The sequence below is a fragment of the Vombatus ursinus genome, unplaced genomic scaffold (assembly GCF_900497805.2).
Source record: "Vombatus ursinus unplaced genomic scaffold, bare-nosed wombat genome assembly UNPS02014791.1, whole genome shotgun sequence".
Taxonomy (NCBI): domain Eukaryota; kingdom Metazoa; phylum Chordata; class Mammalia; order Diprotodontia; family Vombatidae; genus Vombatus; species Vombatus ursinus.
This window is the reverse complement of record NW_020954569.1, coordinates 78,193,287-78,206,061: the sequence shown is the minus strand read 5'-3', so window position 1 is coordinate 78,206,061 and position 12,775 is coordinate 78,193,287. Positions and strand designations below refer to the sequence as shown.

The 12,775-nt window shown below is 35.4% G+C and overlaps 1 protein-coding gene across 3 annotated transcripts in view; it reads right to left on the bottom strand.

Annotated features, from left to right (window-relative positions):
* NEDD4L (neural precursor cell expressed, developmentally down-regulated 4-like, E3 ubiquitin protein ligase) overlaps positions 1-12,775 on the bottom strand; it is a 452,792-nt gene that overhangs the window by 187,057 nt on the left and 252,960 nt on the right. For all 3 annotated transcript variants that reach the window (XM_027868834.1, XM_027868835.1, XM_027868837.1), the window contains exons 3-5: positions 10,072-10,153; positions 6,678-6,716; positions 3,297-3,350 (exon numbers count right to left, since the gene is read on the bottom strand). In XM_027868834.1, the coding sequence (XP_027724635.1) occupies positions 3,297-3,350; positions 6,678-6,716; positions 10,072-10,153 (175 nt within the window). The remainder of the gene's footprint in view (positions 1-3,296; positions 3,351-6,677; positions 6,717-10,071; positions 10,154-12,775) is intronic.

The window sequence follows — 12,775 nt, the reverse complement described above, 5'->3', positions numbered from 1 at the left end:
ATAGTTTTGTGAATTTAAAATTCATAAAAAGTCATCAGTTTCATTAAATCAGAACAACAGTTTTAAAAAGAATCATTTATCATTGTCTTTCGTATTAACTCTTTCTCACAGACCAGAAATAGCAATTATTTAACTATATAGATTGACCTGGGGTAGGAAGGGAATACAATCCAAATAGAAAGGCCTAGACAAGTTTCTATTAAAATCCCAAAGTATAGCTTTGACAACAGATCTGGAATCATGGATATGGGGTGGTGTGGGGGTGGGGGGAGTTCAACACCATGTTTAGACATCCAAATCTGTTTTCTAGCGGCATGTTTTCAAATGTCAAGATGACCAATTATGAGAGAAATGGAATCTGGCTTGTTCAACACTAAAACTGCCAAGCACCAGCACAATCCCATATTGTCTTTAACAGGCCTCCGTGCCAACAAGAAAGAACACAGCTATTCGTCACACAGTAACAGTGCTGCAGACAGCTTGGTGCAAACCCAGGTGTTAGTATTATTAAACATAATTTTCAGATAAAGCATTCTTTCTACAGCAGTGCACTGCCAAACATGTCTTATGCAATTTAGACCCTCCTAACACGGAATGCTGGAGGGGCAAGAGACAGAATACAAGAAAATCTTAAAGGTAGCATAGTTAAATAAAGAAATAAGGGAAATCCTTTTATTTTCACAGTGAATTCTTTTGGACTAGAAACAGTATGCTAAATGCAAAATTAAGTTCAACCAAAAAAAAAAAAACCCATTTATTTCTTTTCTAGGTATTACGTCTCATTTAATTATCAAGATCTAGTATACTTGAGTTGGCTCTGTCTTATCTTAAGGGATTAAGATACAGTCTCTTCCATCTAACTTTTCCTGGCTATGTGTAAATAAGGCATAGCAAAAATCAACCCCCCCATCCCAAAATAAACCCCCATTCATTTCTATCTGAGTATAAGCATATGTGCATAACAGAATTTAGATCAACGACAATAAAAATGTTAACATTATTTATATACTATATGGCTACATATATTTTTATGGATTTCTTAGTTCATAATTTTTGGGGGGTCAAACTATACATTCACCAACACTGGACCCATATATTTTTAAATTTAAGAGTTTCTGAGAAACATGAGGAAATCTAACTTATTTTAGATGGTTTTGGGAATGACATTAAGGTTTAAAAAGACAGAGTGAACATTATTTGATCTCCATAATGCCAATGAAGGTACATACTGATTTAAATTAAATAAAATAGCATGGTCAAGAAATACTCCCCAAGAACTCGAAGACATGGGCTTAAATACCGCCTCTGTCTTTGACTAAAAAGCAGTGTGATCTGGGACAAGTTCCTTCACCAACTCTGTGGTCACCAATTCTTTCTTCATCTGTGAAACAGGACTGGGGAATGGGTGGGTAAAAGGCTGTTTGTATCTGGATGGATCTATAAAGGTATATTCTGGTTTGAAAATTATACCAAAGTACTAAACAATGGGAATCTACATTTTGGGGACAGTGAGTAAAGGAAGAGGAGGGGACAGAGTAGTAATAGTGGTAGTAAGAGGAGAAGGAGTAATAAGCAGTAGCAGGAGCAGCAGTAGCTGCAATGGCGGCAGCAGCAGCATTTTACAGTGCTTTAAGGTTTACCAAATGTTTTACAAATATTCTCTCATTTTATCCTTATAACATCTCTGGGAAGTGGGCACTGTTATTATCCCCAGTTTATAGATAAGGAAGCTGAAGCAGAGAGAGGTTAGGACATCAAGGGTGGGGAACCCGCACAAATCCTTTCATTAAGAGGATTTGTTTTGTGAAGTTTGGATTCAGTCAAAGAGCTGCACTTAAGGACCTAGAGGGCCAGATGTGGCCTCGAGGCCCGAGGTTCCCCACCCCTGGATAGTTTGTCTAAGCTCACGTAGCTGGTAACTGTCTATGGCTAGATTTGAACCCTGGTAAACTGATTTTTCTGGCATATGATTCTGGGGATTGCCATACATGGCATCCTTGTAATAATGGTCTTTTTACCCCTTTTAATAAAGGGTCTACTTAGATGTATAATGTATTTTCCCCATTTAAGCAAAAGGAGGAAACAAAATCTCGAATTGAAAAGCTTTTTGCATTTTTTCCCCTAATTGTTATCTGGAAGCTATTTTAACTAAGCATTCCAGATAGAAGTTTTCCTTCCATACTTTAAAGGAGACAACTAACCATTTTTTGGGGGCAGTTAGGTGGTATAGTGGATAGAGTACCAAGCCCAGAGTCAGGAAAGACTCATCTCCAAGAGTTCAGATCTGGCCTCAGACACTTACTAGCTGTGTGATCCTGGGCAAGTCACTTAACCCTGTTTGTTTTAGTTTGTAAAATGATCTGGAGAAGGAAATAGTAAACCACTCCAGTATCTCTGCCAAGAAAATCCCAAATGGGGTCACAAAGAGTTGGACACAACTAAAAAACCACTAAACAACAACAACAAAACACTTTAAAAAAAACTGTGATAAAAAAAAGTTGTTTTTTTTTTCCTCTCATAGGACAATCCATCCCTCTTGTCAAGTTATTAAATATATCTTGAACTACTTTACATAATGAAAAGCCATGTGGACATATATACTTTGGAATTCCACATAGTTAGTTTACAAATAATGAGTAATTTTTAACCATAACTTATACCACCATTCTGAATACCAAACATCAGCACATAAAGAGTCGATGTTAACATTAGGGGGTTTTATTTTTACCTATTGGGAGAAAAAACACACACATACACAAATATCATTAATCTTCTCCTGTGCCTCTACCACATAATTAGCACAAATATAGATGAGAAATATTTAATTTTTTAAAAATATCTGGATATTACTATATAAATTGCTCTGACCCATGACATACACATGTTAATATGAGTGTAGACGGCTAGACAAAGTCACATTGAAAGTCACATACACTGAGATTCAGAGTGATCTAGTTCCAAAGACCCAGGTCCAAGTCTTTTTTCTGCACATATTATCTGCGTGAGCCACAGACAAGCCACTTAAGTTTTCAGTGGGCCAAACAATTATTCAGGATTATAAATTACAGATGAATTGACTATCTGCATTGGTGGATGAATTTTCTATGTCAGGCAATTTCCTACACTGATAAAATCGAAGTACCAGAACCAAAAATAAAAAAAAAATTCTAAATACATAAACAAATGCACTCAACTATTCAAATTTGCTTTGGTATACCATAAAAAAAGATGCAATTTTCACATTAAGATAATTGTTTGGGGAAGGGGATGGTGGAGAGTTGAAGGTCGAAACTTACCAATCTGTTTTCATCAAATACTTCAAACAGGAGTCTATGATTGGATGGATTTACCTATAAGAAACACAAATGTCACCTTCAGTGACTCAAAAATAAAAAGAATTCAAAACAACAACAACAAAATACTCAAAAGGTAAAACAAAAGCAAACAAAAACAATGATAAACTGGAGATACACTCATCTAACATATTTGTCTAATATGAACAATGTCTACAGTGGCAGACATCTAAAACAAATTTTTAATTTTCTGGCTGTTACAGACTTTTAGCTACAATACTGAAACAAATGAGAATAAAAAAATTGCTATGTATTTTTTTCTGAGAAATAATTTTAAGTGTTTTAAAATTTAATTTTTATCTGTTATAAAAGGCATTTCCTGAGATTATCTACGGCCCCATCTTTCCATAGAAACTTGAAGCCCAAGGAGTTTTCTCCTAGGCAGGTCACAGATAAGTGCTCTACAAAGATATGAGAGAAGTTCCCACAACTATGTAATATCTAGGCCAGGGCCAGAGCTAGAGCCAGTGGGGAAAGGAAGGGAAAAAAGCACTTATTAACCACGTACAATATGCCAGGCACTGTATTAAGCACTTTACAAATAACTCATGATCCTTGCGACAACTCGGTGAGGTGGGTACTCTTCTCATCATCATTTTACAGTTGAGGAAACTGAAGCAGAGAGAGGTTAAGTGACTTGCCCAGGGTCACAAAGCTAGTGACTATCTGAATCTGGATTGGAACTCAGGTCTGCCCAAGTCAGGACCAGTGTTCAAAGCACTGTGCCACCTAAATTGTTTAATGGGTTTTCTTTGCCTCTGACCTCAAGCTGCATCACTCTTTCTTCCTCATGGTCTTCATCATTCTTTCACTCCTAATCAATCAATCATTCAACAAGCATTTATTAAATACCTACTATGTACTAAATACTTTAAATGGCCCATAACATGGAATGTTTTCTTAAATGTTTGAAGTAATCCAGATTTTTAAAAAAGAGAACACATGAGACATGACATAATGATATAGAAATGATATAGAGTCTGGGGACATAGGTGCAAATATCAGCTCTAATATTTGCTATCCATGGATCCTTGGACAAATCACTTCCTGGGTCTCAACTTCTTCATTTTGTAAAATGAGAGGTTTGGATTAGAATTCCTTAAAGATTCAGTCTATATTTTATAAACTCCTAAAATGCTAGACACACAAAGGCATCCAGAATTACTGATACATAATAATAACATTATGGAATTCTCTTTTTCCTCAATGCTCTTTATCCACTTCTCAAATGTTCCAGGATCAACGAATGTATTATAAATTATAAGGGAATATTTCCGGCCCTGACTCTGACACAAACTTGCTATGTGTGTGTGGGCAAGTCATTTAACCATCTAAGATCTTGTTTTCCTAGACTGTAAAATAAAGAGATTCTTAAATGTAGACATCTCAAAGTTCTTATCTGGTTCTAAAATTCTTTGATACTGGAGACAGTAGGACAGAAATTGTCTTTTTTCTTTTCTACCCATGAAGAGGAAAATTTTGATTTCTTTTAAAACCATAATTTCAAGGCCGTCGTATATCTTCTAACAAGTAAGAGATTTGAATGAATCGCTCAGATTTCTAGTACCATTTTTTAAATCGAATAAACACATACAAACCCTTGTGCAGCAATTTAAAAAAAAACACACAAACTATTTCTGTTTGCAGATTAAATTACTGAGGCTGAGGTTAAATGAAGATTGAACAAAAGTAACAACACAATTTTATCAGAATCGAGTCAGAAAGTAGTCAAGAGTCGGTTGAATTTTTGGTAGCTTGAAACCTATGACATTCAAGATAACAGTACTGGAGAGGACACTAAAAATCTTGGGAAGGCATTAAATGTAGGTGATTTCTTCCTCTGGTTTTGTTCTTTAGCCTAGCTTTAGTGTCAAGGGAAAGAACTTCTAAAAGTTTAAGAAGAAAAAAAATATAGAATTAAATGTGGGCTGGCCAATGTTTGTTGAATAAAACAGTGTGTGTCCAAATGTTTGCTAAATGTGACCAATGCATTAAACTGAAAAGAGCCTTAAAATATTTGGAATTTAAAAGAATTCAATATTGCTCCACAGAGTTTTAAAACACAAGCGCATGATTTTGGTTTAGCTCATTGATTTTTCAGCTTCTAACTATTAAAAATTTTCTCTATTCAAAGGTATGAAGGGAAGCTAACTGCCATTTAGTTCACAATGCCAGGCTTCAGATCTGAATGTATTAGAGAAGCAGTCAAAAAGTTTTGCAGGTGCAACATATAACAAACTATTAAGACTAGATGGAAATGGCAATAATGAGGCATTCTGTTACAAAATAATTTTTTAGAGATTTTGTGCTATTTTGAGAATAGTAATGCCATTCAATTATTCCAGTGGTTGAATTAATTAATATTTCCAAAATATTAAAGCAGTAACTAATAAAAACTGATTAATTACATTAGAGGATTCTCTAAGTTAATTCACAGCTCAGACTTCTCCCTAGAGGGCTGGCTAAAAAAGATTAAGAACTACTGACATTTTACCTAATTTAGTAATATTAATAACACAAAAATAACTTTTTTCTAAAAAGTAATTCAGAATTGAACATCAAAGATTTTCCTGGTTGAAAATTTTAATTCTGAACTTTAGAACATTTTTTGCCAGTCTCTAAACATCTTCATTATATCCCTACTAAAATAAATTCTAAAAAAAACCTAACAACATCCAAGTACTTTAATAAATTATTCGGTCCTTCCCCATACACCCTAACTAATATTTAAATGAGTCAAAGAGGTAAATAATATGACAGCTCTTCTCATACTTTGTTGTTGTTGTTTTTAACCTTTTAAATACTTTGTTCAGAGGAGGCTGAAATGTCAGAAAGTAAATGTTAGGTATTAATTGCCACTTGGCAGTCATAATTATGATAGATGATTATACATAAACATACACCCATGCACAAAGAGAGCCCCATTTACAGAATCCTCTGAGGAAAGAGTACTACTGCTGTGACCACTGCATTAACAAATTAAGACTGAATAAGCAGTTCCATTTCTTCATAGTTTTTAGATATTTTTAGTGATGATATTTTCTTCCATTCACAAAATCTTTATACCGGAATGAAGCAATACCATATTTTGTTTTTAGCACTGCTGGCCTCTTGAATTTTCCTTATTAGACCCCAGTATGGAGAAATTGGGATACTATATAGCCTTAAGAAAGAAAAAAGCTTAACAGCCAAAATGTTCACCATCCAACAAAATTGAAAATAAGCAGTAGTACACCTTCTCTCTCCAAAATAAATCAAAAGAAAATGTGTCTAACTAGTTATTATTAGGAACAAATTGGTGTAAACAAGTTAAAAAAAACTTACTCTAAAATAAAATTCTTCATTCCATTTTGGATTCAGTGTCTGTAAGAGAAATTATTTATTTTTAAACATGTCTTATAGTCTTTAGAACTGTCACAGGTTTCTAATACAATTGAAGTCATACGATTTAAATATATATCCTTGTGTTTATATAGAAAATATGCTGCCTAAGAAATCCAGAAAACAGCCAAAAAACCACAAATCAAACAAAACAAAAAAACCAACAAAAAACCCCAACCATGTAGCCAATTGATTGGAATTCTTCCACAGAGAAAAGCGTATGTGGGAGTGCATTTATGAGGCAGAGGATCTAAAAATAGATTCTAGACTATTAATAGAAATCTATCACTAGAACAGAGATCATCAGGGATCTATATGGAGACATTATGGTGAAGAGAAGAAAACCATGTCATTTATTAAAACAGAAATAATAATATGACACAAAGATGAGGATGGACTTAACTGTCTATCCTCTATGGAGCAATAAAATGCTTGGGGGAAAGGGTAGGAAGACTGGTTTTGTATTAAATTTAGCATTTGCTAATTAAAAATTAAAAAGTTAAATTTGGAGGGAATCTTTCACAAAGGGGATCATTTGTATTAATGAATTCAGGAAAAAAAATCACATAAGGTACTAACCAAAGGGGAAAAAATTTAAATTATAGGACTAGTGGCTTTTATCATGGATTATATATGCATATTTAATATACACATATATTAATTGTGAAACAATAGAAAAAAAATAAAAATAATTTGCCTGCTCAGCACAATGTACATACCCAGATGTGCAGCACTCCCCAAAAAGAACCAAGATCATATTTCCAGTGAAGAAGTTTGCCAGTCTGACTTTTAGTCTCATACAGGAATGAGACTTTATACATATACACACATGCATAAACATATGCATTTGAAAAGAAAATAGATATAAAAATATTTTTACAACTCCTCATTCAGTTTCTGATGTATGCTAGTTAGCTAGACTCACACAAAATAATCCCTACCTTTATCAACCTATTTCTTTAAGGTAAGGTTTCATGGGAAAAGAAAAAGGCAAGAAGTCCTCATTCTGCACTGGAACGTATAGAAACAAAAGACTGTCATACAAATGGCACACTGCCCTGGCATTAAAATGTCAAGGTTGCCTTTTCTCCACAAACTCTATGACTAAAGATTAAAAAAACCCCAACTGACAAAGCTGCATTATTTTTTATTGAAAAGTGTGCAAGGGGATAAGAACGAGAATGATACACCAAGAAAGAAAGCAAGAGATACATAAGGGAGAGGCAGGAAGAGAATGGAAGGGCAAAGAGAGAGACAAGGAGGAAGAGGGAAGAAAAATAGGGAGAAAGGGAGGAAGAAGGACAAAAGGAAAGGAAGGGAGGGAGGGAGAGAGAAAGAAAAAAAAAGATTTGATGTGATGTCAGTCACCTAGGCCCGGGGCTCCTATTTCCTGCATAAGGACGCAACCCTTGAGACGTGCATTCTATCAATCCCCGAGGCACAAAGGTAAATGGAAAACTACAGAACAATAAAAATGTATAGTAAAATGCACAGCATGGAAGAATAACAGAGAGATGAAGAGAATGAAGATGAGAGTGATTCATCAACAGTGAGAACAGGACAGAAATACTAACCAGGATGTTGGCAGTCGACTACCCCAGGAGGCAAAGGAAGGGAAGCAGTCACCACTGCAGACACAGGGGTGCAGGGGCAGGGAGAGGGAAAATTTTTTTTAAATCCCCACAGCAGAAAACACTTCTCAATACTAGAAAGCTATTGTCGCTTTTGTTTGTTTTGTTCTGTCTCTCTTGAGAGAAAGTGGGCTAGGAGTGCCCTGCAGTCACTCCTAGCCAGCTTCCTTCCTGCCACACTGATGGCTGAGCAAATGACAGCTAATAATGCAGAAAACAATGGCCGGCCACCAGCGCCTCCAAGGGAGGCTCCCAACTAATCAAAACACATTCTACTGTTTGGAAAACAGATTTTTAATGCCAGGCACTATGAAAGAGTAGAGGCTACACAACAATCATTTTTCCTTTCACAAAATGACCTCTATGATGAGCTCAGAGACGTATTTCGTGTTGCCCATGTAGCAGAAAGCCAGCATTATTACAGTAGCTAAGATAAGGATATTCAGCAGTCAGGCAAATCCCAAATCACTTGATTGGGTCAAGTGTATGCCACATAAAACTGAACCAAAAAATGCAAAGAGTAAAGGAAAAAATAATAATCATTTTCAAAATCATAATCAAGTGAAAATACAAATGTTATTTTCATAGAAAATATAGGTACACTGTTAAAGTTTCCCATTCTACAAATGGAAAACATGCAAATAGCCAGATAGAACCAGAGGTTCAAGTCTATTTTTTCCTAATTCCTCTTTTATTTTATTTAGCACTCATAAAGCTAAACAAGCACTTAATTCTGTTTGACGACTGGTTCTTCTTGTACCTCTCAAATCCAGACGGTGCTCAGTTTACTTAAAAACTATTTTAAATTATGTATCTAAAATTAAAATATTTGCAATTTAAGCTATAGATTGAGGACAAACACAGATAAAGGCACTTGCCTAATTTTGTTTGAAACAGACATGTCCTAATTTACCAACAAGGTTTTTATTATCTATTAAAAAAGGAAAGGGAACATTTTTTTCTTCCTTAAAAAATTACTAACACTGAAATTTTCTCTAGTCTATACAAGATTTAGATGCAATGTGGCATAGTGTATACTGGGTCAGTCTTGGGGTTGGGAAAAATCTAGGCTCAAGTGTTAACCCTGAATCTCAAGGGCTATGTGACCACGAAGGAGTCATTTATCTTCTCAGGTCCCAGGCAGTAATCTGAGAACATAAATTATTGATCTGTATCAGTGAAGAGAATATTTGTACTGGGAATTCCCTACATAGAATTCCAGATTCTTAAGTTAAGGCTACTGCATTGCCCTATCTCTTCCCCCCTACTCCCTCACCCCCATCTCCCAAAGGCTTTTTAATCGATAAAGAAACTTTTATTAAATACTTATATGCTAGACAGTGAGAGTCCAAATACAAAAGAAAGACAGTGCTTGGACCTCAAATCCTCAGCTATAAAATAAGAGAGTTAAACAAGGTGGTTTTTAAGCCAATCAGTCAGTAGGCCTTTATTATACACTTAATATGTGCCAGGCACTGCACTAAGTACTGGCTATTTAGGATCTTAAGCAAATACATGAAATATAAAAAAAGAAGAGAGAAGGAAGGCTAACAACTGGGTGAACAGTTAAAGGTAAAAACCTAGGCAATTACAGTATTTTGTGGCTCAAGACATAATCTTTAGAGAACACATTGATTTCAAAGAAGCTGACGGATTATGGTTTTTACACTGGTAACACAACTTTCAATTAACAATTGATTACTTACCTTTTTAATGGTTTTTGTCTGCACCAAAGCAAGCTCTCTGTTCTCATCTGCTACATACAGTGAAAGTTTTACGTATGGATCACTGCAAGAGAAAATACAGATTTACTATGATTACACTTTTCCCAAGGTGTGTATACATTTGAGAGTAATTTAATGTACATCAAAGTCCATGCTAATTGCTTAAGGTTTGTATGAATTTTGTAAATCAGGCAATAATAAGGGTTTGTTTGTTTTTTTTTAAACACCTACTGAAAAATATTACTTGGGGAAAAAAAAAGGTACTAACCACTCTAGGTTACCAAGGCCTATGGGATTTTCTAAGCAAGCGATTCAATTCAAAGTGTATGTATTAAACACTTATTTGTAAAGAGTTAGAGATACAAAGACAAAAGACGAGAGAGAGAGAGAGAGAGAGAGAGAGAGAGAGAGAGAGAGAGCGCGAGAGAAACAGCTTTTGACCCAATAATTTTAGAACTAGAGCTGAAAGGGATGTTGGAGGCCAATGAATCCAACCCCTTCATTTTACATATGAGGAAAGGAAGGAAGGCCCAGGGAGAGGAAGTCATTTGCTTGACAAGCTCTTTCACAACAAGGTGGAAACTGAGCCTGGGTCCTCTCTCTGGCTCTGGAGCTCTTACTGCTCTCTCCACCATACCAGCAGGTAAATATTCTACATGGGGATGCAACAGGAATAAAAAATGGATTAGTAAACAAAAGATACAGTGTAAGTACAAAGAGAGGAGTAGGGACCAAGTGAATCAGGAAAGTCTTTCTGTAAGAGGCAGAACTTGAGATGTGCCTTGAAAAATAAGTAGTTTAAGAAGCATAAGCCAGGCATACATTAAATATTGAATCATATTCTCTATTCCAAGTAAGTTTGATTTTAAGCTTCCAGACAACAGAGAATGCACTTATTCTTTTTGTTATTCAGTTGTTTCAGTCATATCTGACTCTTGGCGAATCCATTTGGGGTTTTCTTAACAAAGATCCTGGAGTGGTTTGCCATTTCCTAATCCAGCTCATTTTATAGATGAGGCAATTTGATTTGAACTCAGGTCTTGAGCTTATTGTTAAAGTACAAATCTCATCTAACCCCATAATTTACAGATGAGATGAAGAAAGGTGAAGAGACTTGGTCCATAGTCCCACAGTTAGCAAGAAACAGAGCTGAACAGGTTTTTTTGACACCAAATCCTGGGTTCTTTCCATCTCAGAGGGGAGGTAGTCTCTAAGTATTTCTACTCCAAGAAAAAAGAAAACTGTCCTAAAATGTTTCCTTAAAATGGTAAAGCCACTTTTTACACCTTACTCCCCAACATGTATTTTTCAATCCAGTGACACTGGCCTCCCAGCTGTTCCAATAAAAGACCTCCATATCTCTTGGCTCCAGGCATTTTCTCTGACTGTTCCTCACACCTGTACCCCATTCTGTCCCCTGTCTGCTCCTACTACTGACCTCCCTGGCTTCCTTTAAGTCCCAACTAAAATCTCATTTTCTACAGGAAACCTTCTCTAACCTCTCTTAATTCCAGTCCTTTCTCTCTTTAAATTATTTTTTATTTATCCTATACATAGCTTGATATGTATATATCTTCTTGTTGTTGTCCCCCCCCCCACTAGATTGTAAGCTACTTCAGGGCAGGGTCTCTCTTTTGCCTCTTTTTGTATCCCTAGTGCTTAGCACAGTGCCTGGCACATAGTAGGTGCTTAATAAATGTTTATTGAATTGAATTGGACTGGTTTGTTTCTAAACACAGTTACATTCTAAGGGGGCAAAAGGCTATACCACAGTTATCTCTCATTTTGCAGATTAAATGCATTAGGGCAAAGTTTGCTAGAAAGTGAATTTCAGATCCTAGTTTCCTAATTGGATAATGGAAGATAAGAACCTTATGATTGGATGTAGTCTTAGGATAGCTACATCTAATATGAACTACTCAATTTGTACATAAGGAAACTGCAACCAATGGGTTGTGACATGCTCTAAAGCATACAACTAGTGAGTTGCCTCGTCAACCCGAGCCTGTCTCAATCCCAGTCTAGGATATTTCTTAACACACCCCAGACAACTCCAATAATAAACAACTTTGGAAATTAAAAACCTTAAATGTGAAAGGAATTGAGATGTGAATTCCTATGGAAATAAATGTCATACATATGCAATAACTATCTCCCTTCTTCACTCAAAATGCACTTCTACTTTCAGCTCTTTGCTGACTTTGAGATTATCTGATACTGGTCAAAATAACTATACCTGTGAGAATTTAGGGTCCACAAGAATTTCCCCTGTTACAGGGAATTTTCTTATGATATACTAGTAGCAGCTAGAAGTTTCCCCAGTTCTTTTGTCTGGATATTTATAACAGATGATATATTGAAGACAAAAAATTACTTTTATGTAAACATGATCACATGGTATACTGTAGTCAGAAAATTATTTAAATTTATAATTTAAAAATAAGTTAAATAAATATGTTGCTTTTTCATCTTTAAGTTTAAATTCATGCTCTCCTTCTTCCTCTCCATCTCTTAAATTCTTACTTTCCTTCAAGGTTCAGTTCAAGTATCCCTATGAAGGTTTTTAATCCCTCAAATGTTAGTGTGCCATTTCCTTCTACATGCCCTGATCCTCAAATTACTCCTTATCTGCTTAAATAGTGTATCTTCATAGTAGAATGTAAGCTCCTTGAGTAAAGGGATTGTT